This window comes from Macaca thibetana, chromosome 5, assembly GCF_024542745.1.
Source record: "Macaca thibetana thibetana isolate TM-01 chromosome 5, ASM2454274v1, whole genome shotgun sequence".
In the NCBI taxonomy this organism is placed as follows: Eukaryota; Metazoa; Chordata; class Mammalia; order Primates; family Cercopithecidae; genus Macaca; species Macaca thibetana.
The window spans coordinates 122,463,905-122,491,467 of NC_065582.1; the positions used below are offsets into that span (position 1 = coordinate 122,463,905).

The window sequence follows — 27,563 nt, forward strand, 5'->3', positions numbered from 1 at the left end:
TGATCCACAGGCCCCAGATTGTTTCCCTGAAGAGAGAGGACATTATTTGTTGTATCTGTTTCCCCAGGAAACAACAAATATTGAATGGGTCAATGCTTTTCAGAAATGAGACCCAAAAATGCAGAATAAGACTGCCAAATTGGCAAGAACAACTTTCCTATCTTTGTTTGAAGAGCATCAACCCAGAAGTTATTTTATTTCCAAGTATCCTTTCTCTTACTGCCAACAGAAATCTTTTGCACTATATAAGAACTGAAGTTTCTTGTCTCTTTTCATCTTTATTTTCTGTCTTTCAACTGGCAAGAGTCATTTTGACCAGCAGGTTAATCAACTCTAAGACAGATCCTCGCACAAAGGTATGTACCTGGAAATATTAACTGCAGAATTTTCCTCAGACTTTTCATGATCTTTTTATAGGACATTCATTACCACCAAAAACATAAGCACCTTCACCTTATGTAAAATTGTAAGTCATTAAACATATCAAATTTTGAAAAATTAGGTTATTCACATGTCAGAGTAAAGGTTTCATGTTGGGCATTGGGGACAATTAGTCCATCCAAGTACACAATTGACTTTTCCCCTTGATGTTCCTTAAAGTTCTTAAAACTTCATAATGATAGATTATTCTCAGATGCACTTTAAAAGAGGGAATTGTTCTACAGTATATTTTTATTATTAGTTTTTCTTTTGTTTTTCAAACTTCTCGTAAGAATGGATCATGGGAAAAGTAATCCTTAAGAGAATATCCACACCCACATACAATTGAATATCCAGTGAAATTTTGTCCATATGATTCTTTCAAAATTTGCATTGCTCAGATAACACACTCAACCTATGTGCAGAGTTGACTGTCAGGAAGCCATTTGTACAATGGTGCATGGAGTTACTTTCCCAGAATTCAAGCTACCATGTACTTGAAATATTTTGCAAATTTTGAGCCAACGGAGAATAAAATACCTAGATTCCTCCATGTTCTCTGACTTGGTCTTTGATCTACCATATATGGATTTTTGCAAGCACTTTGAGACCACACATCACAGAGTAAATTAATTTAGTGGAATGTTGTTAAAACTAGGAGGTATAAAATATGATTCTCTTTTTCTTACACTACGTCAAACAGAGTGATTTCTTTCTTTTCCTTATTTTTGAGATACCCCAAGGAATTAAATTGATAACACATGATTTAGTTAATATGTTAATATTGCAAACCCAAGTCTATAGAAATCTATAAAACAATATACTTGCTATTTAAATATACAAAAGTGTTCAAATGTAAATAATTGTACATTTCAAAGTAGTTACCTCTAAAGGCAAAAACCTCATTTATAAAAGCTTCTATTCTTCAAATCATTTATGAATAACTCTTTGGCATTATCTCCAATATCAGCTTACAAGTCAAAAATAAAAACTAGTTCCACTGTTTTGAAGTCAAATTTTATAAGCCTACTAATGTTGCCCCACTGTAATAATGAATCCAACATAATGTTAGGCAAATTCCTAAAAATGCTACAGTAGTATATCTGTATTACATTATATCCATGTGTTGAGACATTTTAAATAGTAATTTGTAATAAAAAAAATCATACTGATCACCTATTGTGCTTACTTTCAGAGGCAACCGAAAGGATGAAATCACTGACTCTAATCTTGGGCCTTTGGGCTCTTGCAGCGTGTTTCACAGTAAGTATCATTAATCACGATCACACATCTTTATACTTTCCTCCTTAACCATTACTTCAGATTTCTTTTTACATTAATGATGTTACCTTTTCTTATATATTAGTAACTATTAAGCATTGATGAAACACTGTTCTAGTGCTTAAATTTAAATTTAAAATCTAATTTAATTTAAATAGCCGCATATGTCTGATGGCTGCCATAATGGATAGCTCAAATCTATAATATCAGACTGCATTAAACAGATAAATATAAATGTATGTTTCCATACTCTAGCAATTACACAGTAGGTAAAACTCTGTAAAATGAGATAAAGTAGTTGTTCCTAACATGGAGTCACCTAACTCACTTATTAAAAAGATAGTATTAAAGTCCTCATCCAAGCCTGAATAAGAGTACCCCATAATGGGACCTGGGAAGATGCATTTAGGAGAATCTTTGCATGCTACATTTTGAGGAAATAATAAACATTTATAGTAACACCTACCATTTATTAAAAACTAGGTTAAGGAAAACTATGCTCATTGCCCTTAACCTAGTGTTTCAGAATTTTTTAATGCATATTTTTAAAAGTAATAGAATGATACTCAATTTCAACAGAGGGGTCAATTAATTCCAGTGTTACAAAGAGGATATTAATTCCAGAGTAACTTCTCCCAAAGTACCATAAAAATCTATTATATCAAATGGGAAAATATGAAAGCTGATTTTTTAGAAGACTATGACTTCCACAAAGCAGGCAACATAAAATTATATCATTCTCAAACATGAAACATAAAATAGTACCTCTTTCTTCTACTTTGAAAAGCTTGAATAAAAGCAGGACATTCTGAGATGACTGAAGCTTTCTGACTTTGGCCATGTTCCTGCATGCATTATGGCTAGACATAATTTTTGATAAGCCAATAAAACGTATTGACATCCATTAAAGGTCATGTCTTAATGACTTCATCATAAATTAGATTTTCAATATTTTCATGTCCTCAGAATATGTGAAAAACATTTTATTCAGGCTTTTATTATACAAATAACTTTTTAACAAGATAAATTAGAAAAATAGAGAGCTTTCCAATAATATAAGCAGTTTAAATAGCAATGAGCCTTTTTTCAGCTGATATGACTAATGATGATTAATAATTACTGAAAATTGGAAATGTGAAGGGTAGCATGTCCTTTGCATATATATATTTGTAGGCGGGGTAAGTCATCATATTCAGCCTGTCGACTTTTGAGTGTTTTCTCTGTTATAAGTAATTTTCCAAATGCATTACATACATTATCTCTTTTAATCCTCAAAGCAAGTCTCACTATTTTTAATCTCATTAAAATACAAATAAGTTTAGATTCAAAGTATGCAAAGTATGCTTGTCTTAGCGGGATTATTGCTAAACTGAATAATGTAGGAGATTAACATTCATTATAACCCTTTGGGAGGGGAGTGTTTCTTCCTAGTATAGTATTTTCATCATTTTCATCATTTTACTTTAGCCATTTGTGGAAAGGGAGCTAATCATTGTGATTGGGTTAAGAGATCAGGAAAAGAATCGATATTTACTATGAAGATTTTTCATTACATAATATTTAGATCAACATCAGTATATCTTTAGGAAAAAGTCCTTTCAGCTAATTTTTAATTGTCTCAACAATAAAAATGTGTGAAATATTTTCCATACTAAGGATTTGTTTTCTTGACAATAAAAAATCAAATCCTGAACTTCCACATACCCTGACTAGTCCTTGGATTGGCAGTCCTTGGGTCAAGCACCCTCCATAATACCATGAACTATCACTAGCTAGAGAAGACGAACACGAGGCTGGTCCCACAAAAGTGCCTTGGAATTTTTTGTTTGTTTGTTTCATTGGTGATACGAATAAAACTTTTACTGGCATGTTAAGGGCAGAAGCCAGGTTTAAGAGCAAATGAGAAGTGAGAAGTGGGGTTGGCAAATTTAGAATACCCTTTCATAGAGCTTTGCTTTGCAGGAAAGACGTGAAAAGAAAGTCACAGCAACAAGGTACTGGTGGTTGAAACTGAATCTTTTATAAACGGAGAAATATCAATTGATATTTATTTCTCAAATGATGTCTTCAACCTCTCTGTACATGTTAGGTGAAAGGGGCAAGATTAGAATCAAGAGGTCAAATCAACGGGCCATTATAGAAATTCGGGTAAAAGTAAATGACAGATTAGAATGAAAGCAAGAAAGATGATAAGAAGTGGTTAGATTTAGAATTCAGGAAGTGGGATGAAGAGCTGATGGGATAGGGAGAAAAAAATTGAGTTGACCATAAATGATAGTGTTCTTCTGAAGAAAATGAGCTAGCTAAATGGCAGATATTACAGTTGCAGAAAGTAAAAGAGAAGACTGACAGAGCCAGGTCCCTTGGAAAACAATTATAAAGAAAAAGAAACTATCTAGCTATCACTGACTCCATGGTTCTGTGACCAGTAAATCAGGGAAGTTCATTTCTAATTGCCTGAAATATCTTGGTGAAGCAGGAGAAAAGCCACTTTGGTGGGGGTAGATGAGAGCTCAGGATGAGGTGGAGAATGTTGATAAAACTGGCATCAACTTGGAAAATTACAGGCCTCTGGGGAAGTGGGAAGGGATAATCTGAGATAAGACACTCAAAAAAGGATTTCAGGCAGCACTGAAGGATGCTAACTTTCTGAGGGTACAATGCTGGTGACATCCTCTAGCATTGTTAAGAACCTGGCATTAGGAATCCAGGACAGGGATGCTTTACTGTAATACTAAAGTTTAGGATTAGCAAGGGTAATGGCCAAATAGGTGAAGGGACTGAGAACCACAGGAAGTGAATGTAGTTTTGTGTCCAAAAAAAGCATCTGCTCCAAGCAACCTGGACTTCTTGCCATCAGTAGAGTGGAACTTCATTCCTACCCAGAGCATTTGCGTATTTTCCTTCTATTTGGCATGCTCCCTCCTTACTTTATATTCTTTAACCCTCTTTTCAAATGACTCCTTCCCACAGAGACAATCCTTTATCGTTTTCCTATCCAGAACTGATCACTTTAAATCCCTAATGTATTTGTTCCTTGCACTACTTTTCAGTTATTTTTGAATTTTTTAATGGAGATGGGGTCTTGTCCAGGTTGGTCTTGAACTGCTGGCCTAAAGCTATCCACCTACCTCAGCCTCCCAAAGTGCTGGGATTACAGGCATGAGCCACCACGCCCAGCCTCAGCCTACTATTTTCATTTCTAAAAATTGTACTCTATGTAAACCAGACCTGAGATAAACACCACCCTAGGCACTTTACAAGTGATATTTCACAACAAATGTGACAACAACTGCAGGAGGTGAGTACTTTTATGAACATCATTTTCCTGATGAGAAAAAAAGGCTCAAAAAGAATTCCACACTCACTCTATCTCCATGTGCCAGAAGGAGAGCTCAAACACTGACATGAAACCCCAGACACTCATTCCACTCATTTCACTTCCCTTCAGATCACATTTACCCCTCCTTGTATTGTAATTACTCAGCCTGTAGAGTCATAGAATAGATGTTTGTACCCCTGGCAACTTTCCAGGTTGACATTCATGACATGAATGAACCAGCTCCTTCATAAGCTCATTGCACGAAATAGTTGCTCACATGTGTTTCACAATTAATTAATGTGCAAAGCCCGGAACAAGCCTGAACCCTTGAATTAGACATAAAAAGACATGTTTTTCTCATGCTGCAAAGGCATTTATTTCCATTTGGAATTTGGAATGACAGACTTCACTATAGGCCAAGGATAAGATTTTTGTTCATTATCTATTTTTTTAAGTCAATACTATCCCAGCTTTCATTGAGAGCCTAGGTATTCAGAGGGCAAAAGAGAAACATTTTTCTTTGATATAGACGTTCAGACATCATAACTTAGATACATTTAACACTTTTCTATTGCTCAATAACAAATTACCACTAATTAGTAGCCTTTAAAAACTCATTATTATCTCAGTTTCTTTGGCCATAACTCTGAGCTTGGCTTAGGTGGCTTCTCTGCTCACAGTCTCACAAGGCTGAAAAGGTGTGTCCACTGCTGTATTTTTTTTTTCTTCTGCAGCTCAGTGTCCTTTTTTTAAGCTTGTATGGTCATTGGTAGGATTCAGTCCCTTGGTTGTTGGACTGACGCCCCTACTTTTTTGCTGCCTATGAGCCCGGGGCCACTCTCAGCTCCTGTAGCCGGTCTACCATGTACTTCCACGTAGCCCTCCCCACAACACGGCATCTTGATTCAAAGCCCAGAGAAAAGCATTTGCTGCAGCTTCAAATCTCTCTGATTTCTTCAGACATTGCAGAACCTGTTTTAAAAGGGCTCATCGGATAAGGTCAGGCCAGTATGTGCCAGCAGAGAGTAGAAATCTTGGGGCCATCTCAGAGTTCTGCCTATCATAGAAAGCATTCATTCTTATATTTAACTGCGAAATATCTGATTTAAAAGTATTTACTACTTTTTTCCACAGCCTGGTGAGAGTCAAAGAGGCCTCGGGGGACCATATCCACCTGAACCACTGTCTCCTTCTCCTCCTCCATCACCTTTTCCATTTGGACCAGGATTTGTTCCACCACCCCATCCTCCACCCTATGGTCCATGGAGAATTCCACTACCCCCTCCTCTACTCTATGGTCCAGGGAGAATTCCACCACCTCCTTCTCTACCCTATGGTCCAGGGAGATTTCCACCATCTCCTCCTCTACCCTATGGTCCAGGGAGATTTCCACCACGCCTTTCTCCACCCTATGGTCCAGGGAGAATTCAACCACTCTCTCTTCCCTCCCCTTATGGCCCAGGTTATCCACAGCCACCTTCCCAACCAAGACCCTATCCACCTGGACCTCCATTTTCCCCTGTAATTTCTCCACCTGATCCTGACCTCCCTAATCCTGCACCCTAAATACAGACAACTGCAACAGGTGCCACCACCACTGCAAAAGACAACACTACCCTCATAACCACTGCTTCTACTCTCCAAAAATAAGAATTTCAACACTACTTCCAAGAGACTTTTAGATAAAATGGCTTTCATTTTTGAATGAGAATAAACATTTCCAAAGCATTGCATTTTGGGAGAAATATCTTAGAAATTGTGAAACAATCCCCATGAACCTTTATATCAGTAGAGAAAAATAAAGAATTGAGCAACAATATGAAGTATCCACTGTTATCAGAGCCACTAGTTTATCCCCCATTTATGTCACCTAAATGAATATTAGTGCTACCAGAGCCTGGCCATGTCCCATGAGGCCAAAAAAGTAAATTAAGGAAAAATGCAATAAGACACTTGGACTTGAAGCTTAGAGTTACGAAGTTAGAAGAGTAGGCAACAGGATGCCCTCTTCAGTATGGCAACCCATCATACAATTACAAAGCCCAAAATAAGATGTTAATAGATACTAAAATGAAAGAATCTTAGCCGTCACCATAGCTCGCCATATAAAAATTCCTGAGTACCATCTGATCACTGCTTATAAATAGTTGCAGAGAAGAAACGCCATTCTAGCAAATCTAAATATCTGAGATGTGAATCACAAGTCTTGGAATTTGATATGAAAAAATTATTTTCTAAGCTAAGATAGAGATAGGAGATGGTATCAGATAGCAATAAGAAACAGCTAATCACTGAGATTTCCAAGTTTCTACTGCATCTATTTGTTGATATTTGAATCAGAAGTATTATGATATGACTATTTAGGAAATGGCCTCATAATGTCATGAGAGTTTTATCTTTCCATGTTTGACTTTTTCCTTCAGGACACTTAACTTCCCACAGTGCCATCAAACACTTATAAATTAAAACTTCTCAAGACACCTAAAGTAAGCCCACAATTTTTATTTGTGTTTAATGCTTTCCTTTTTTTTTTTTTTTTTTTTCTTTCCATGGAAAGGGTCTCACTCCCATCACCTAGGCTGAAGTACAGTGATGCAATCACAACTCCCTGTAGCCATGACTTCCTGAGCTCAGGAAATTCCACCTTAGCTTCCTAACTGGGACTACAGATGCACATCACCACTCCTGGTTAATTCTTTTGTAATTTTAGCAGAGATGGGGTTTTGCTACATTTCCAGGCTTCTCTTTCACTTTTGAGAACCTACCAGGATACAGGGACTGTTTTAGTAGCACAATAACAGCAATATTGAAGGTAGTCAAAGTAATTGTCTTCATGGAGCTTATATCTAGTGAGATATTTTTTAAAAAGTAAACACATGTCAATAAAATGTAAGACGTGAGAGTGTTTTGAAAAGTAATGAACAATGCATAGGAAGACACTAAGTAGTGGTGACTGACCATTTTATATAAGATAATAATGGAGAAACTCTGATGAAGTGATATTTGAGGAATGACTTGAAGAATATTAAAAAGCAAGGTACTAAATGATCTAGAGAAAAAGTGTTCAAGGCAACCATGTAAAGATCTAAAGCAGCAATAAATTTTGTGTACAAGAAGAGTCAACAAAAGTTAATGTGGTTCACACTCAAAAAAGAGGAGAGTGGAAGGAGATGATATGAAGAAGGCAGAGAAAAAACACATCATAAAGGGGTTTGGATTTTGAACTTTATTCTACATGTTATGGGAAGTCATTGTAGCTTTAAAGGAAGAAATAACATTATGTGATTAACATATTCAAAACTTCATCACTCTGGCTGCTCTATGGATAAAAAACTGTTAGAAGAGCAAGACTGCTTAATACCTAGGTGATATGTTGATAGATGCAGCAAACAACATGGCACACATTTACTTATGTAACAAATCTGCACATCCTTCACATGTATCCCGGAACTTCAAATAAAATAAAAAGGGCAAGAGGGGTGGCTATTTCAGGAGTCCTGATGAGAGAAGAGGTGGCTTAGACTAGGGAAAGATCAACAGAGATGAAGCAAAGTAGTCAGTCGCAGTATACAGCTGAAAAAATATCCAGAAATCTTTGATGAAATACAGAATCTTGGGTTTTAGGAAAAATACATAATCTAGAAGTAACTCTGATAATTTTGGCCTAAACAACTGTGTCAATAATGGTGTCATTTAGTAAGTTAAAAAATGGGAAAAGATAAGGGTATAAAGATTTAGAATATCATAAATTCTGCATTGGCCATGTTAAGGTTGAGTTATCCATTTAACTTCTGTCATACCATGTTATCACCAACTTAGAAGCACAAAATAACAAATTATCTCACTAATCTATAGAAAGAAGTTTTTCTAATAGTATAGCTCAAAGAGTTCCTCTGCTTAGAGTCTGGCAAGGCTACAATCAAGGTTTTAATAGGGCTGCATGCCTTTTTGCAGACTCTAGGGAAAAATCTGTTTTGAGGCTCATTTATCTCTCCTACGTATGTCTTCTTCCTGACCCTTGTTTGGTCGCATCTCTCTGAATCTAGCCAGAAAAAAAAAAATCATCTGTTTTTAAGATAAATTTCCTTTCCTTGATTATTCAATAAAAGACAGACTAGAGTAGATATGAAGTTTAATGCTTTGTTGTAAAAATTGGGGGCAATTCAATTGCTGGTAATGACAATGTCTAAGGTATTACTATGAAAAAGGCTGGGATAAAATAACACAATGCTGGCTTTTCAAATCCAAATGTTGGGAGTAAGCAAGTCAAGGAATTAGGAGGCTGTGGGTTGGATGAATCATTTACAGGGATGTTGAAGTCACCAAATGTGATGAATAAAGGGAGAAGACAGTGACCAAAGTGGTAAAGTCTTAAAAACATCAAGTAGTGACCGAGCAGGAAGAAATTACTTCAATACAGAAGAGTAATGGGGAGGCATAGCTTTGTTGAAGGTCTTAAAGTTGGAATGATGGAAAAGAGATGAGGTTTAGAAATAGCAATGAAGGCAAGGTCATCTACCTGACCTTGGTGTTGCTACGTCCATATTATTTGTAACTGGAAGTGATGGGTGACATCACAGTAGACTATAACTCTCAAAAGGCTCTCGTTACGACATAAATATTACAAAGCAGTGCTATCAGTAAGTGAAATAAGGAGTACCTAAACAGAAACAAGTTGCTATGAATTACTCAGCAAGATCCTGTGCACTTAGCTGATATGTGGTAATGGGGTGAGAAGAATGGGTATGTGTGATTCTTCTTAATATTGCTATTTCACCCTGATTCAAGATGTAATTGTATTTTTATTTGCAACATATCTGAGCCTCTAATTTGCATATTTATAAATATAAGTGACCCATGCTTTTGCTCCCAAGCCCTGTGGAACAGAGTATGGAGAAAACCCAACCACCTCCACCAAGTACTCTAGTGTACACATTGTGTACTTGAGATACAGACAAGGTTTGAGTTTTGCAATATATTACTGCAAACACACAGAAAAGAAACTGAGAATATAGAGGATCCTGCTGATGAATTTTCATGAGTTTGAGAGAACAGAGTTGATGTTTGTAGAACAGCCCTCTGAGGATGACAGTCTGAATATAGGTGGATGATCTTAGAGACATGAAATCTTAGAGAAAGAAGATGAAGAAGTGTAAGACACAAGATTAGTCCTGATGACCTCTTAGAGAAAAGTGAGTAATACATTTTAATTACATCTTCTTTCTTGGGATCATTCCCTCAGGATGAGAGGGTCTTAACAAAAGCACCCAGAGCTCAAAAAGCCTCTATTTCAATGTTTCCTTAATTTGTTTAACATTATGTACTGACCTCCATGTGCCATGAACCACAATAGTTACCCGAAATAAATAAGTAATCAAAATTAAAATCTTTGCCATCCTGGAACTTAAAGAAATCAAGGGGGAGAAGGTTGTGTTTTTTCCGTCAACCCTGTGAAAAACCTGTATCTATTCAAGTTCACCTTGATATTATTTGACTGGCAAAAGCTGAAATTACCTATATTTTTGCTTTAACAGTTTTGGTGACTGCAGAGGAAGAAATATGTGATTATCATTCCATCTTTAGACAAACCCACTTCTCAAAGGTGTCCTGAAATTCATGAAAAATGTACATAATTAAAACTATAATATCACCAAAAAGAGGATACAAGGAACACCAATCTATAACCAGCTGGAAAAAAAAAACATTATTTTTTAAATAATGCATAATTCTAAGTGTCTACATTTCCCTTGGAATGCATCACAAGTTTCACATAGGTCATGTGTAAATATCACAACAATGAGAGCTGAATCCCTTTAAAATAAGGCAAGTGCATGCCTGCAGCACTTTCAACCTCTGACTAACATGAGAGATCAGGAAACAAGGAGTAGTTATAAAAGGTCAATAGATAGCAGGTTTATTGGAAGAGGTGAATTACTAAAGTAAGCAAAAAAATACAAATAGGGTAGCAGAGGGTTTAATGTTTGAAACTGAGAGTTTGGAGCCCATGCAGAACCATTATGTGGAATTTGTTTCTCTCCCAAATGTTCTCTCTAGGTACTATACTTATGTTTGCATCTTTATTTTTTTATTTAAATATGCACATACATACACATCTATAACCACCACCTCACCTCATTACTTGCAGCCATTTTAACCACAAAAGGTAGTATTTCTCCCATCTTGTTGTAAGCACATATACTGCCCCAAATTTTCCCCTTACAAGAAAGCTCCATCAAAAATCACCTCATCTTACAGTGTTTGGCAAAAACAGTTCCTGCACCAACATCTTTCTGCTGCTTTTCTGAGTCCCTTTGTAAAACTGCAAAACAATTTTTTCAAGCCCATTTTAATCCCTCATTCCATTTGTATGCACTATCAACTAAATATCAGAACTTTACAGTCAATTTTGCATGTAAAGTTAAATACACAAAATCACTACTCTCAAATTGTTCATTTCTCCTTTCTGGTCTGGCAGCCTGTCTGGATACACTACATATTTCTGCCATTGACTGCAGTATCCTCTTTTATCCACTCCATCTCCTCTACACCATGAGCGATCCAAGAGCAAAAGTATAGATCACTTGTTTTTATATATATGCAAATTAGAGACTCAGATATTTTGCAAATAAAAACGAAATTCCACCTTGAACCAGGATGAAATTACAATGTAAAGAAGACACTTTGTATACCCATTCCTCTCACCCCACCACCACATGTCAACTAAGTACACAGGACCTTGCTGAGTAATTCATAAGGATAAAAAACGATCTCACTTACCTTCCTATTTGGTGCTTCTTATTTCATTTACTGATAGCACTGCTTTGTAATGTTTATGTCATAATGGCAGCCTTCTGAGGGCTATGTTCTACCGTGATGTCATCCATCACTGCCAATTACAAATACTATGGCTGTAGCATTACCAAGAAGGATGTTGCTTCAGAATGTCTCCTATGGCCCCAAGAATCCCAAGTTGCAGGTGAAGCATCATATCATTAAATATTGGGCCCAAGGAACCTACAAATATCTAGAAAATTCTGCATGAGTATAGATCAAGTGAACCTTAAGGAAATATTTATTCTAAAGGGTCACTCTAAAGAAATATCAAATCTATTTGAGAATTCCTAACTGAGAAAAGTAGTTTAACTATATAGAAATGTCAATTGTAGCAAAAACTCTATAATTTAAAAGGGGTATCTATTTCCCTATTCTTTCTGAACATACAGCCAGACTACATTTCTCAGCCTTCCTTGCAATTAGGCATCGCCATGTGCTGAATTTCAGCCAATGAAAGGAAAGAAGAATGTCACAGGGGTTACTTCTGAAACTGTACCCCAAAGAGTTAAAGAAACCAGTAACTAACAGAAATTCTTGAGTTTGCTGGATGGTAAATGAGAAAAGAAACAAGTTGCTGAAACACTGAAGCTCCCTCTGCTTACGAGTTAAAAGAACTGGCAGAAATCGACTGGAACCAATATGGGCAAAGGGAGTTCACACAGAATGAACTTGCTGAGGTCACAACCTGAGTTTCCACTGCATGTTGCATAGTAACTCCCCACAAATTTGCACATGGGACTCATGAGGAGGCATGAAGAGATAACTGTATATGCCCAATGACTTTCTAGACCTCCCCTTTTCTTCCACAAATCACTGCTAATCCCAAAATCCACCCACTAAACCTTTTCTTTTTTTTATGTTTTAAAAATTTGTCCATAGTTATTGGGGTATAGGTGGTGTTTGGTTACATGAATAAGTTCTTTAGCAGTGATTTGTGAGATTTGGTGCACTCATCACCCAAGCAGTATACACTGAACCCTATTTGCAGTCTTTTATCCCTCGCCCCCCTCCCATCCTTCCCCTCAAGTACCCAAACTCCATTGTGTCATTCTTATGCCTTTGCATCCTCATAGCTTAGTTCCCACATATTAGTGAGAACACATGATGTTTGGTTTTCCATTCCTGAGTTACTTCACTTAGAATAATAGTCTCCAATCTCATCCAGGTCACTGCAAATGCCGCGAATTCCTTTGTATGTCTGAGTAGTATTCCATCGTATAACTATACCACAGTTTCTTCATTTACTCATTGATTGATGGGCATTTGGGTTGGTTCCATTATTTTGCAATTGCAAATTGTGCTGCTATAAACATGAATGTGCAAGTATCTTTTTCGTGTAATTACTTCTTTTCCTCTTGGGAGATACCCAGTAGTGGGATTGCTGGATCAAACAGTAATTCTATTTTTAGTTCTTTAAGGAATCTCCACACTGTTTTCCATAGCAGCTGTACTAGTTTACATTCCCACCAACAGTATAGAAGTGTTGCCTGTTCACCACATCCACGCCAACATCTACTGGTTTTTTGTTTTGTTTTGTTTTTTGATTATGGCCATTCTTGGAGGAGTAAGGTGTTATCGCATTACAGTTTTGATTTGCATTTCCCTGGTCATTAGTGGTGTTGAGCATTTTTTCATATGTTTGCTGGCCATTTGAATACTTTCTTTTGAGAATTGTCTATTCATGTCCTTAGCCCACTTTTTAATGGAATTGTTTTTTTCTTACTGATTTGAGTTTCTTGTAGTTTCTGGATATTAGTCCTTTGCCAGATGTATGGATTGTGAAGATTTTCTCCCACTCTGTGGATTGTCTGTTTGCTCTGCTGACTGTCCTTTTGCTATGCAAAAGCTCTTTAGTTTAATTAAGTCTAAACTATTTATCTTTGTTTTTATTGCATTTGCTTTTGGGTTCTTGGTCATGAAATCCTTGCCTAAGCCAATGTCTAGAAGGGTTTTTCCAATGTAATCTTCTAGAATTTTTAGAGTTTCAGGTTTTAGATTTAAGTCTTTAATCCATCTTTGGTTGATTTTTATATAAGGTGAGAGATGAAGATCCAGTTTCATTCTCCTACATGTGGCTAGCATTATTTGTTGAAAAGGGTGTCCTTTCCCCACTTTATGTTTTTGTTTGTTTTGTTGAAGTTCAGTTGGCTGTAAGTATTTGGGTTTACTTCTGGGTTCTCTATTCTGTTCCGTTGGTATATGTGCCAATTTGTATACCAGTACCATGCTGTTTTGGTGACTATGACCTTATAGTATAGTTTAAAATCATGTAGTGTGATGCCTCCAGATTTGTTCTTTTTGGTTAGTCTTACTTTGGCTATGCAGACTCTTTTTTGGTTTCATGTGAATTTTAGAATTATTTTTTCTAATTCTGTGAAGAATGATGGTGGTATTTTGATGCAGATTGTGCTGAATTTGTAGATTGCTTTTGGCAGTATGGTCATTTTACAATAGTAATTCTACCCATCCCTGAGCATGGGATGAGTTTCCATTTGTTTGTGTCTATGGTTTCTTTCAGCAGTGTTTTTTAGTTTTCCTTATAGAGGTCTTTTTCCTCCTTGGTTAGATATATTTGTAAGTACTTTTTTTGGCAGCTATTGTAAAAAAGGCTGAATTCCTGATTTGATTCTCTGCTCGGTTGCCCTTGGTATATGGAAGAGCTACTGATTTGTGTACATTAATCTTGTATCCAGAAACTTTGCTGAATTCTTTTATCAGTTCTAGGAGCTTTCTGGAGGAATCCTTAGGGTTTTTAAGGTAAATTATCATATCATCAGCAAACAGTGATAGCTTGACTTCCTCTTTACCAATTTGGATGCCCTTTATTTCTTTCTCTTATCTGATTGTTCTGGCTAGGGCTCGCAATACTGTGTTGAAGAGGAGTGGTGAGAGTGGGCATCCTTGTTTTGTTCCAGTTCTCAGTGGAAATGCTTTCAACTTTTCGCTATTCAGTATTATGTTGGCTGTGGGTTTGTCACAGATGGCTTTTATTACATTGAGGTATGTCCTGTGTATGCCAATTTTGCTGAGAGTTTTAATCATAAAGGGATACTAGATTTTGTTGAATGCTTTTTCTTCATCTATTGAGATGATCATGTGATTTTCGTTTTTAATTCTGATTATGTGGTATCTCCCATTTATTGACTTGAATATGTTATACCATCCCTGCATCCCTGGTATGAAACCCACTTGATCATTGTGGATTATCTTTTTGATATGTTGTTGAATTTGGTTAGATTTTGTTAAGGATTTTAGCATCGATGTTCATCAAGGACATCGGTTTGTAGTTTTCTTTTTTGGTTGTATCCTTTCCTGGTTTCGGTATTAGGGTGATGCTGGCTTCATAGAATGAAATAGGGAGGGATCCTTCTTTCTCTATCTTGTGGATTAGTGTCAAAACAATTGATACCAATTTTTCTTTGAATATCTGGTAGAATTCTGCTCTGAATCCATCCAGTCCTGGATTGTTTTTGTTGGTAATTTGTTAATTACCGTTTCAGTCTCACTGCTTGTTGTTGTTCTGTTCGGGGTATCTAATTCTTCCTGATTTAAGCTAGGAAGGTAGTATTTTTCCAGGAATTTATCCATCTCTTCTAGGGTTTTCCAGCTTATGTTCATAAAGGTGTTCATAGTACCCTTGGATGATCTTTTGTATTTCAGTAGTGCCAGTTGTAATATCTCCTGTTTCATTTCTTAATGAGGTTATTTGGATTTTCTCTCTTCTTGTCTTTGTGAATCTTGCTAATGGTCTAATAATTTTATTTATCTTTTCAAAGAACCAGCTTTTCGTTTCCCTTATCTTTTGTATTGGGTTTTGTTTGTTTCTTTGTTTTAATTTCATTTAGTCCTGCTGTGATCTTGGTTATTTCCTTTCTTCTGCTGGGTTTGTGTTAGGTTTTTTCTTGTTTCTGTAATTCCTTGAGGTGTGACCTTAGAATGTCAGTTTGTGCTCTTTCAGTCTTTCTGATGATATAGGCGCTTAGGGCTATGAACTTTCCTCTTAGCACCGCCTTTGCTGTGTCTCAGAGGTTTTGATAGATTGTGTCATTATTGTCATTCACTTTGAATAATTTTTTAATTTCTGTCCTGATTTTGTTTTTGACCCAATGGTCATTCAGGAGCAGGTTATTTAATTTCCATGTATGTGCATGGTTTCAAAAGTTCCTTTGAAATTGATTTCCAGTTTTATTCCAATGTGGTCTGAGAGAGTGCTTGATATAATTTCAATTTTCTTAAATTTATTAAGGATCTTTTTATTGCCTGTCATATGGTCTATCTTGGAGAAAGCTCCATGGGTTGTTGAATAGAATGTGTCCTCTGTGGTTGTTGGATGAAATGTTCTGCATATATCTGTTAAGTTCATTTTTTCCAAGGTAGAGTTTAAAGCCATTGTTTCTTTGTTGACTTTCTGTCTTGATGAACTGTCTATTGCTGTCAGTGGAGTATTGAAGTCCCCCACTATTATTGTGTTGCTGCCTATCTCATTTCTTAGCTCTATTAGTAATTGTTTTATAAATTTGGGAACTCCAGTGTTAGGTGCATATATATTTAAGACTGTGACATTTTCCTGTTGGACAAGGCCTTTTACAATAATATAGTGTCCCTCTTTGTCTCTTTTAACTGCTGTTGCTTTATGTTTAAGATTGTTATATTTTCCTGTTGGACAAGGCCTTTTACCATAATATAATGTCCCTCTTTATCTCTTTTAACTGCTGTTGCTTTAAAGTTTGTTTTGTCTGATATAAGAATAGCTACACCTGCTTGCTTTTGGTGTGTCCGTTTGCATGAAATGCCTTTTTCCACCCCTTTAAGTTTATGTGAGTCCTTATGTGTTAGGTGAGTCTCCTGAAGCAGCAGATATTTGCTTGGTGAGTCTCCCGAAGGCAGCAGATATTTGCAGATTATCCATTCTGCAATTCCATATCTTTTAAGTGGAGCATTTAGGCCATTTCCATTAAATGTTAGTATTGAGATGTGAGGTACCGTTGCATTCATCATGCTGTTTTTTGCCTGTGTACCTTGTTTTTTCTGTTTTTGCTTTTTAACTTGCATTTTTGTTTTATAGGTTCTGTGTGATTTATGCTTTAAAGAGGTTCTGTTTTGCTGTGTTTTCAGGATTTGTTTCAAGATTTAGAGCTCCTTTTAGGAGTTCTTTTTTTTTTTTTTTTTTTTTCACCTGAGAGAACTGATCTGTTTATTAATAACTTTTAGGATGTCAACATTTCATATTTGAACAGAGAAATCTAACATTACTTGACAGAAAACAGGAGTGGTCATAGGAATGAAAAATTCACTTACCTTTAGGAACCAAGTTATTATTATAAATGAGTGTCATGGACTGGATAAGAAAACAAGGACTGGTTGGACCAGAATTATAGGAGAATGCAGACACAAAGGTATTTAAATTTTAAAATTCTAAGAACAAAATATAACTATAGTAAAGAAATCTTTGGACTATTTTTGGCGTATGGATCATGGTTTGCAAACTCTTGATCTGTGACACAGATGTTAAAGGTGGGGTAATGAGGTTGTGTGTGCAGATCTCCAAATGCCAGAGCATCACGGGCAGCACTAACCTTCATGGTGCCCATAGGAGGGCTATAAGCCAGAAGCAAGTTCTCCATTCTGCCCTAGTCAGGCCTGACTATACCAAGGTTTATAACTGGAGATACAAGCCAAGTCATATCCCTGATAATCCACCAACGTCCAGAGAAATATGGCATGAATTCATACAAATTATAGTAGTGGCTTGGTAGTGGCACATTCTTTCAGCATTTGTTCATCTGAAAAAGACTGTATCTTTCCTTCATATATGATGGTTTAGTTTCACTGGATAATAAATTCTTGGCCGATAATAGTTTTGTTTGAGGAGGCTGAAGATAGGACCCCAGTCCCTTCTAGCTTGTAGGTTTTCTGCTGAGAAATCTCCTGTTAATCTGATAGGTTTTCTTTTATTGGTTACCTGGTGCTTCTGCCTCACAGCTCTTAAGGTTCTTCTCTTCCTCTTAACTTTAGAAAATCTGATGACAATGTGCTTAGGCAATGTTCTTTTTGAGATGTATTTCCTAGGTGTTCTTTGTACTTCTTGTATTTGGATGTCTAGGCCTCTAGCAAAGCCAGGGAAGTTTTCCTCGATTCTTCCCAAAATATGCTTTCCAAACTTTTAGGTATCTCTTTTTCCTCAGGAACTCTGGTTATTCTTAGTTTTGATCATTTAACATAATCCCAGACTTCTTGGAGACTTTGTTCATATTTTCTTATTCTTTTTTCTTTGTCTTTGTTGGATTGGGTTAATTCAAAGACCCTGTCTTTGAACTCTGAATTTCTTTCTTCTACTTGTTCAATTCTATTGCTGAGACTTTCCAAACATTTGGCATTTCTATAAGTGTGTCCAATGTTTCCTAAATTTTTTATTGTTTTTCTTTGTACTATCTATTTCCTTGAATATTTCTCCCTTCACTTCTTGTATCATTTTTGGATTTCCTTGCATTGGGCTTCATCTTTCTCTGGTGCCTCCCTGATTAGCTTAGTAACTAACCTCCTGAATTCTTTTCCAGATAAATCAGCGATTACTTCTTGGTTTGGATCCATTGCTGGTGAACTAGTGTGAGTTTTTTGGAGGTATTGAAGAGCCTTTTTTTCTCATATTACCAGAGTTGGTCTTCTGGTTCCTTCTCATTTGGGTAGGCTCTGTCAGAGGGAAGGTCTAGGGCTGAAGGCTGTTGTTCAGATTCTTTTGCCCCATGCGTTTTTCCCTTGATGTAGGACTCTCCCTCTTTTCCTGTGGATGTGGCTTCCTGTGAGCCAAACTGCAGTGATTGTTGTCTCTCTTCTGGGTCTAGCCACCCAGCAAGTCTACTGGCTCTGGGCTGATACTGGAGGTTGTCTGAACAGAGTCCTGTGATGTGAACAATCTATGGGTCTCTCAGCCATCAGTACCAGCACCTGTTCTGGTGGAGGTGGCAGGGGGTGAAAAGGACTCTATTATGGTTCTTAGCTTTGGTGGTTTAGTGCTCCATTTTTGTGCTGGTTGGCCTCCTGCTGGGAGGTGGCAGTTTCCAGAGAGCATCAGCTGTGGTAGTATGGAGGGGAATCGGCAGTGGAGTGGGGCCCTAGAACTACCAGATTATATGCCCTTTATGTTCCACTACCAAGGTGGGTAGAGAAGGACCATCACATGGGGGCAGAGCTAGGTATGTCTAAGCTCAGACTCTCCTTGGGCAGGTCTTGCTGCAGCTGCTGTGAGGGTTGGGGGTGAGATTCCCGGGTCAATGGAGTTGTGTACCTAGGAGGATTATGGCTGCCTCTGCTAAGTCATGCAGGTTGTCAGAGAAGTGGGGGAAAGCCCCAGCAGTCACAGGCTTCACCCAGCTCCCAAACAAACCAAGGGCCGGTCTCACTCCCATCATGCCCCCCACTAACACCCCCAAGTCTGTTTCCAGGTGATGGGCAAGCTGGGCTTAAGAACTTGCTCCAGGCTACCCACCTCCCAGCTGTGAAAGAAAAGGGCTTGTTTCTTCCCCTGCCCGTGGAGTCTGCACATCGGATTCATGCCCCCGGCCTCACCTTCTGGCGAGGAGGCTTCTCACCCAATTCAAATTGTTACAAAGTTCAGCTGGAGATTGCCTTCTCCTTGTGGTATTTTCTGCCTCTCCTCTGGCCACCCTCCTGATGGATCCCTGTGGTGCCAGGCAGGAATGGCCTGGTTAGGGACCCAGTGAGCTCCCAGGGCCTTTCCTCCTGCTTCCTCTACCCCTGTATTTCGCTCAATTAATTTGACTCAGCTCCAGGTAAGGTCAGAAACTTCTCTAGCAAAGAGACCTTCAGTTTCCCCAGTTGGAGTGTGTGTTCGGGAGAGGAGGATCTCCCTTTCCCACTTCCACAGTTGGGACACTCACTTACTTTCCTTTTTCTTTCTCATTTATCGCTAGCCATCTAGTCAGTGGGGGCTAAGCATGAAGGGACAGTGGACTGCAGGAAGAGGACACAGGGCAGATAATATCTGGGAAAGCTAGCTCTTATCTAGAAACATCTCTTCCTTTTTATTTGTTTTTCAAAAGGACTACCATCAAATTGTCAGAAAAATATATTTTAAGCATATTAAATGTTTTAAAGCTATAGGAAATGAGAACGTATACAGTTGGAGCTTCATGACAAATTTTCTGAAGACATGATATATCAATGCAGGGATTGCTGATTGTGCTGATTGCACAGTAGTTTTTTAATTAAAATATTTGTAAAAACTAAAACTAGAAAGCCTTTCTGATGCCTGAAAACACATTCGTTATGACTAAAATATTCCTTTAACTGACTGGAAATTAAAGTGCTACTCACTTGGGAAAAAAAATAACAACCGAAAAAGAAGTCATTCACTCAAGAAGCACTTACACTAACTCATACTTTTGAAAAGCATCTGGTAAAGCTCTATAGGAGATCCAAAAATATATGATGAAAAGTAATAAGTGATAAGTGACACAGCCAAAAACATCATGGCATAGTGTGAACCTCACAGTAAGACCAGTTTCCCTAGTTTATGTCAGTATTGGGTGGGCTTGAGATTATTAATGTTTCATTTCTAATAATTACTGACAATCCACTGTGTGCTGGGCCTAGTGGTGGACTACACAAAAATACAAAAGTGAATTCCAAATTGTGATCTTCATAGATTAGGTTTTCTTTTCAGAGCATAGTACCCACCTACCTAAGAGAAACTATTTCTGAATCAGTCTACTTTACACAGTGAACAAATAAATGTCAATAGACCTTAATAATAACAGAAGCAGATTAAGTAGCATTATTGTTCTGAAGCATTTAGTGATATTTAATGACATTTGTATAAATAAATATCTTTAGACAAATTGTTCATTTTCTCTAAGATATCAGAAACACCTGATCTACTTATTAAGAACAGACACTTCCAGACCCTATCCTAGACCTGAGAAAATAAGAATATCTGATCTTTGGGCCTTGGACCTGCATTTAGGATACTCTTACACATGCTGAAGTCGGAGACCACTTGGATAAATTTTCTTGAAATTCACTTTTTAAGCTATTATGTTATAATTACACGAAGCATATAAAGAGAGCTTTCAAGGTAAATTGAAGTGAAATCAATGCATCAGATGAAAAGATCTAAGTCGGCCGGGCGCGGTGGCTCACGCTTGTAATCCCAGCACATTGGGAGGCTGAGGCGGGCGGATCATGAGGTCAGGAGATCCAGACCATCCTGGCTAACACGGTGAAATCACTTCTCTACTAAAAATACAAAAATAAATTAGCCGGGCGTGGTGACGGGCGCCTATAAATCCCAGCTACTCGGGAGGTTGAACCAGGAGAATGGCGTGGACCTGGGAGGCGGAGCTTGCAGTGAGCCCAGATCAGGCCACTGCACTCCAGCCTGGGCGACAGAGCGAGATTCCGTCTCAAAAAAAAAAAGAAAGAAAGAAAGAAAAGATCTAAGTCAATGATCACAATTAATTATCAAATTTATCAGCCTGGATTAAACCACTCCTTTCATAGCATTCCCCAAACACTGTGATAAATAGGACTTCTCTGGCCACACTAATAAACATTAGTTCAGACTCTATGTTAATAAATTAGAAGGTAAAGAAATGGAATAGAGCTTAGTTTACTAGAACTTCTTTCAGAGACAGCAATAGGGAAAATGCTGTTTTTGTTTCTCTACCTACAACATGCTGTTTCACACTGAGAATAGGCAACTTCTGAGGAGCCCTGCATAAAGCATCCATCTTGAGCATTTGTATAAATTAATGGAATATTTTTACTCCAGAAACCTGAACTGCAAGACAAATGCAACTTAAATTATTTTCTACTTTTAAAGAGTACAGAATCCCATTTATATAAGAAGCAAAGGATTCCATGTCCTAAAGAAAATAACTTTAATAAATAAATTTTCTCATGTTAGAATTAAATATTATTGGATATAAGAAAACAAGAACCACACGACATAATTTTTTAATGTCACTCTGGTAACAATTTCTTGCTATGTTCATTGCCTCGTGAGAAGTTTTTTTTTTTTTTTTTTTTTTTTTTTTTTTTTTTTTTTGAGACGGAGTCTCGCTCTGTCACCCGAGCTGGAGTGCAGTGGCCGGATCTCAGCTCACTGCAAGCTCCGCCTCCCGGGTTTACGCCGTTCTCCTGCCTCAGCCTCCCGAGTAGCTGGGACTACAGGCGCCCGCCACCTCGCCCGGCTAGTTTTTTTTTTTGTATTTTTGAGTAGAGACGGGGTTTCACCGTGTTAGCCAGGATGGTCTGGATCTCCTGACCTCGTGATCCGCCCGTCTCGGCCTCCCAAAGTGCTGGGATTACAGGCTTGAGCCACCGCGCCCGGCCTGAGAAGTTTTGAAATCTTTTTTTTTTTTTTTTTGAGATGGAGTCTCTCTCTGTCGCCCAGGCTAGAGTACAGTGGTGCATCTCGGCACACTGCAAGCTCCGCCTCTGGGGCTCATGCAGTTCTCCTGCCTCAGCCTCCCCAGCAGGTGGGACTAATTTTTTTGTATTTTAGTAGAGACGGGGTTTCACCGTGTTAGCCAGGATGGTCTCCATCTCCTGACCTCGTGATCTGCCCGCTTTGGCCTCCCAAAGTGCTGGGATTACTTTACAGGCGTGAGCCACCGCAACCGGCCCTGAGAAGTTGTTAAATCTTAACAACAGTCTTAGGTGTTAGTCTAAATAAAGGAATTTTATTGTACTTAGCATCTAGAACTTTCAGTATATCAGAGATTATTTATGGTTAGGTAGGGACTACCAAGAATTTAAATTTAAACAATTCATATTTATATCTTTACAATGTATTATAGAGCAGTTTCACCTGAAAACCTCATAAAAACTTGGAAACTATTGGGGATGCTCCAATACATAGCATAGATCTGAACATGAGGTAAGCCCTCAATAAGTGTTAGTGGAAATATTGAATGAATGAACGGGCCTCTGTGTAGTTGATGCCCAGGAATAACATACAGGCTTCAGTCTTACCTCTTAATTCATGCCATTGAATAGACTACATGAATATGACACAGGGATGGATTCTAGGTCAAGTGTCAGCTCAAAGGTAAAATGCCTCCTTATTGACAAGGATGCCTGACATTTTCACAAGATGAAAAAGGACAGCATTTTTGCTAACACCTGCCATCCCTAATATAGGGAAGCCTTTGTTTGCAGCACAATCTGTCCTGTTCTGGTTGTCAGTCTGGCAATTTCTAGTTCCTAAGAATAGGGAATAGAAGTTTTTTTTTTTTTTTTTTTTTTTTTTAAGTAAAAAGAGTAAAATAAGTTTAAAAAGGAAACATAAATAAAATAGTTTACAAAAGGGGCTATGATAAAATAATTACCAAAAGTGAAGAAAAACCTTTAGCCTGAAGTAAACCAAGGATAAGCAGTAAACAGATAACCTAAGACAGCTAGTATTTCTCAAAACTCTGCAAACTCTAAAAACTCTATCAGGGACACAAATCATCTGGGGATTTTGCAGAACTGCAGACTCTGATCCAGTAGGTCCACCTGAGCCCCAAGAGCCTACATTTCTAACAAGCCCCCAGGTGATGCTTAGGCTGATCTGCTGGTCAGAATGGCAGAGACCCAATCTGTTTGGCTTACTGCTTTGAATCCAGATATGACTTTGTCATCCCTGCATCAGCAGTGACAATCCTGGTGGAAGAATCATCTATAGAAGATTTGTCTGAAACTGATAGAACACAGACTGTAACTAAGATCACTGAGCCATTTTCTGGAACTACCTCTGTATTAGATACCTCATATTATAAGGAAGTCATCTCTACAACTGAAACAAGTATCTTTGAACTACTGAAAGAAGAACCAGATGAGTTCATGATTTGAAAGCAGCAAAAGGGATATCATGTAGAATTGTGCCAATAGCCTAGCCAGCTAGCCTTAACATCTAAGAAGTTTTTTCAGCAAGCAAAAATCTTTAAAAATGAAAGAATCTGGGCATTTAAGGCAAGTATTACACTTAGTAAATGCAGATGCTTAGGACTACAGGTCATGCAGCAGATTTATGGAAACTTAAAAAAACAAACAGCAGTGTAAGAGTCCCCCTAGTATCACAAAGTTTGAGTTATCTAGCAATTACTCATCTTAATTTAAAATTTTTCATCCTAGCCTTCAGGGGTATGAAGACACAGCAATGTAGAAGCTCACTTCCTACAACATTTAATGATGCATATCTTCTAGTTAATTGTCGATATTTTAGTGAGAATTAAGGATACGAAGAGAATCAAATTAACATCTCAAAACATTACCATAGTACTAAAAGTTCTCCCAAAATGCTTGTTCTAAACAATTTTTTCATTAATATTTCACCAATGATTCTCTTCTATTAATAAATTTTCAACCCTCACCCATATAAGAATTAAAACAACTCAGTAATTATTTAACACCCACATGTTAAGATATATAAGAAATATGGTAGCATTCTTGGCAGATGTTGGATGCAAACTAAAGCAAAATGATAGTTCACAAATATGCATATTGTCAGAAAAAATGTTGTGTAAACATATAAATCAATTTAATCTTCTTTCTGTTAAAATTTATTTCCAGAATTTTTGTCCATGTTTTTCAGGTCTTAAACACTGAGTATCACACTCTTCTTACAATTCTTATTAGCAATTCAAGGACATAAATCTTCATTATTTTCTGACATAGACTATTTAAATGGGTCTGTTTTTACCTTCCTGATTTTTCTTCAATAAGTCTTTTTGGCAAGCAACTGATTTACTGTGTGTAAGTGTGCTTGATATTCTAGTATAGACCTCTCAAATGAGGAGGATTAGAGTGAAATGAAAAGTCACTGTTTGTTTAAAGAATTACATAGCTCTAATCACCAGAAACAGAATTATTCTACAGAAATTGATAATTATATTATATTTAAAAAGAAACAAAAACAATGCCAAATACCAAGTGAATGGCAGACATTGTGTTAGGGGGGTTTGCATAGGGATTTACACCATTAGATAAACTATAGACTAGAATAATCACAATAGTATGTTAAAACCCTGAAACAAATTATGACACAAAAATTTGTTATACAGTGAAGTGGACTTCAAAAACATGGGCTATAATAGTTCATCTTGCCTGAACAATCAAGTATTTGGGAAAATACTAAGTTAGAATAATGAACAATTTTTTTTTTTTTTTTTTTTTTTTTTGAGACGGAGTCTCGCTCTGTCGCCCAGGCTGGAGTGCAGTGGCCGGATCTCAGCTCACTGCAAGCTCCGCCTTCTGGGTTTTTAGGCCATTCTCCTGCCTCAGCCTCCCAAGTAGCTGGGACTACAGGCGCCCGCCACCTCGCCCGGCTAGTTTTTTGTATTTTTAGTAGAGACGGGGTTTCACCGTGTTAGCCAGGATGGTCTCGATCTCCTGACCTCGTGATCCGCCCATCTTGGCCTCCCAAAGTGCTGGGATTACAGGCTTGAGCCACTGCGCCCGGCCTAAATTTTTAATTTATGTTTAAGACCATACTTTAAAATAAATTCTCCATAAAGACTTTAATGTAAACGATAAAACTATACAAAAATTTAGAAGAAAATACACCTCTATATCTATCCAAATGAAGCAGAAAAATCTATCTAAACATTAAGAAAAGGCAAAAAGAAAAGACTGAGACGTTTGACACCGTAGTTAAAATATTTTAACAAAGAAAATTAAACTAAAATTTAAAAATAAGTAACTAATTTCATTATTCATGGCCGTTAAAAGTTTACTATCCTTACTCTATAAAGTTTCTACAGGCCGGGTGGTGGCACACACCTGTAATCCTAGCACTTTGGGAGTCCAAGGTGGGCAGATCACAAGGTGAGGAGTTTGAGACCAGCCTGGCCAATATGGTGAAATCCCGTCTCTACTAAAAATACAAAAAATTAACTGGCCTTGTTAGCAGGCATCTGTAATCCCAGCTATTTGGGAGACTAAGGCAGAAGAATCACTTGAACCCAGGATGTGGAGGTTTCAGTGAGCCAAGACCATGCCATTGCACTCCAGCCTGGGTGACAGAGCAAGACTCCATCTTGAAAAAAAAAGTTTCTACAAAGAAAGTATTTTAAATGAGTAGTAGAAATAAACAGATAATTCATGAAATAGAAATTGCCAGTGAACATATGAAAAATATTCAATAGACATATTCAAAAACATGTTTAAAGCTATTATATACCATTTGTAACCATTTGACAATTTGCAGTGACTACTGTTCATATTCATAGTTGTCTAATTTTCCAACCTTTCTCAAAATTTCTCCAACCTTTCTGGAAGGCCAGAAGTCAATCAGGCAATACATGTAGCAAATATTTTTAAAAATTGAAGTTTTTAGCCTAGCTATTTTACACATTTTAGCTCTGATAATTTTCCCAAGAATCAGAGATCATGAAAGTGCCAACAGTTATTGAGCTCTGACTAGTGGTTGGGCACATTTGTATTTACATTTAGAATAACATTTGATCCTCATGATACCCTTAGGAGGAGAAATAATATTATTCTCATTTTAATAAGGCAACTGAGTCAGAAGAGCTATTCAGCATGCACCAAACTTCATAGTTAATATGTAGCAAAGAACGCTTTAAACCCAGACAGTCTTCTCCAGAGACCATGCTCTTTTAATCACCACACTGTATGAGCTCTCATGTTTAAATACAAGAATGTTGGCAAACTCTTACACTCAAGAATGTGATTTTATACATTCATAAAGGAGAAACACTGAAAACAATCTACAATTGTAGTCACATGTAATTAATTACACTTCTATATATCCATAGGAATCCATAGTTTGCATCTTTTTTCTAAGGAAGAATATTTAATCAAATGGAGGATATTTTCACACAACTCTTTAATAAAACCTACACAGTGGCATATATGCAATATATACATACATACACATACACATATGCACACAGAATGTTGGCTAGATTATAAATATCACAATATATTAATAGGCATATAATATCTAGGAAGGACTGCAGGTGGTTTTGTTTCATTTTCTGTGCTTTTGTGCATTTCTAAATGCTCTGCAATCATTCAGAACATAAACTGTACACAGGAGAATATGAATGTTTGTCAACTCCTTTCACCAGAAAACTTGGAAGCCATGCTAGGTCTCTCTCTCTTCCTTACTTCCTATACCCCATAAAAAATATTAGCTAGTATTTTGAGTGTTTACTATGTGTCAAACACTAAGTATTTTATTTTTCATTCATAAAACATTTATTAGTCACCTACTATGTTCCAAGCACCATGAAAATGTTTTCAGACACTGTCGTGAATCAAATGACACTATCTCTGCCTTCATGGAAATTAATCTACTAGGAAAGACAAATTTTAGACAAACAATCTCAATCACACAGGAAGAAATATCTAAATACAAACTGTGGTGGGTGTTTCAAAGAAAAAACAAAAGATTATAATTGCAGATGTCACACAAATTTAAAACCAAGAAATTGTCTCTGAGAGAGTGAGATTTAAGCTAAAATACTGAAAAATGTGGAGAGATGAGGAAACAACATCTCCAAATATCTGAGGCTAGATTTTTCAAGGATATGAACAGACAGTATCAGCTGAAAAGTAAGATGAAACTGGAAAGGTAGGCAGGAGACAAATTATATGGTGCTTATTAACCATCCTGAATCTTAACTGTTTGGAAGCCATTAAAAGTTTTAATTATTTTATCCTCAAAATAATCTTA

The 27,563-nt window shown here is 37.1% G+C and overlaps 1 protein-coding gene across 1 annotated transcript; it reads left to right on the top strand.

The window, feature by feature from the left end:
• Positions 1-289: 289 nt before the first annotated feature.
• LOC126955153 (submaxillary gland androgen-regulated protein 3A-like) lies at positions 290-6,830 on the top strand. The gene is made up of 3 exons (XM_050791440.1): positions 290-356; positions 1,616-1,683; positions 6,158-6,830. Exons 2-3 carry the CDS (start codon positions 1,630-1,632, stop codon positions 6,587-6,589), a joined length of 486 nt encoding a protein of 161 aa, XP_050647397.1. The 5' UTR covers positions 290-356; positions 1,616-1,629; the 3' UTR covers positions 6,590-6,830.
• Positions 6,831-27,563: the final 20,733 nt, after the last annotated feature.

Bases quoted from the DNA above. Each gene is read 5' to 3' on its own strand.
- LOC126955153 (XM_050791440.1), top strand. From the start codon at position 1,630: ATGAAATCACTGACTCTAATCTTGGGCCTTTGGGCTCTTGCAGCGTGT. The intron at 1,684-6,157 runs GTAAGTATCATT...TTTTTTCCACAG, and splicing joins CTCTTGCAGCGTGTTTCACA to CCTGGTGAGAGTCAAAGAGG.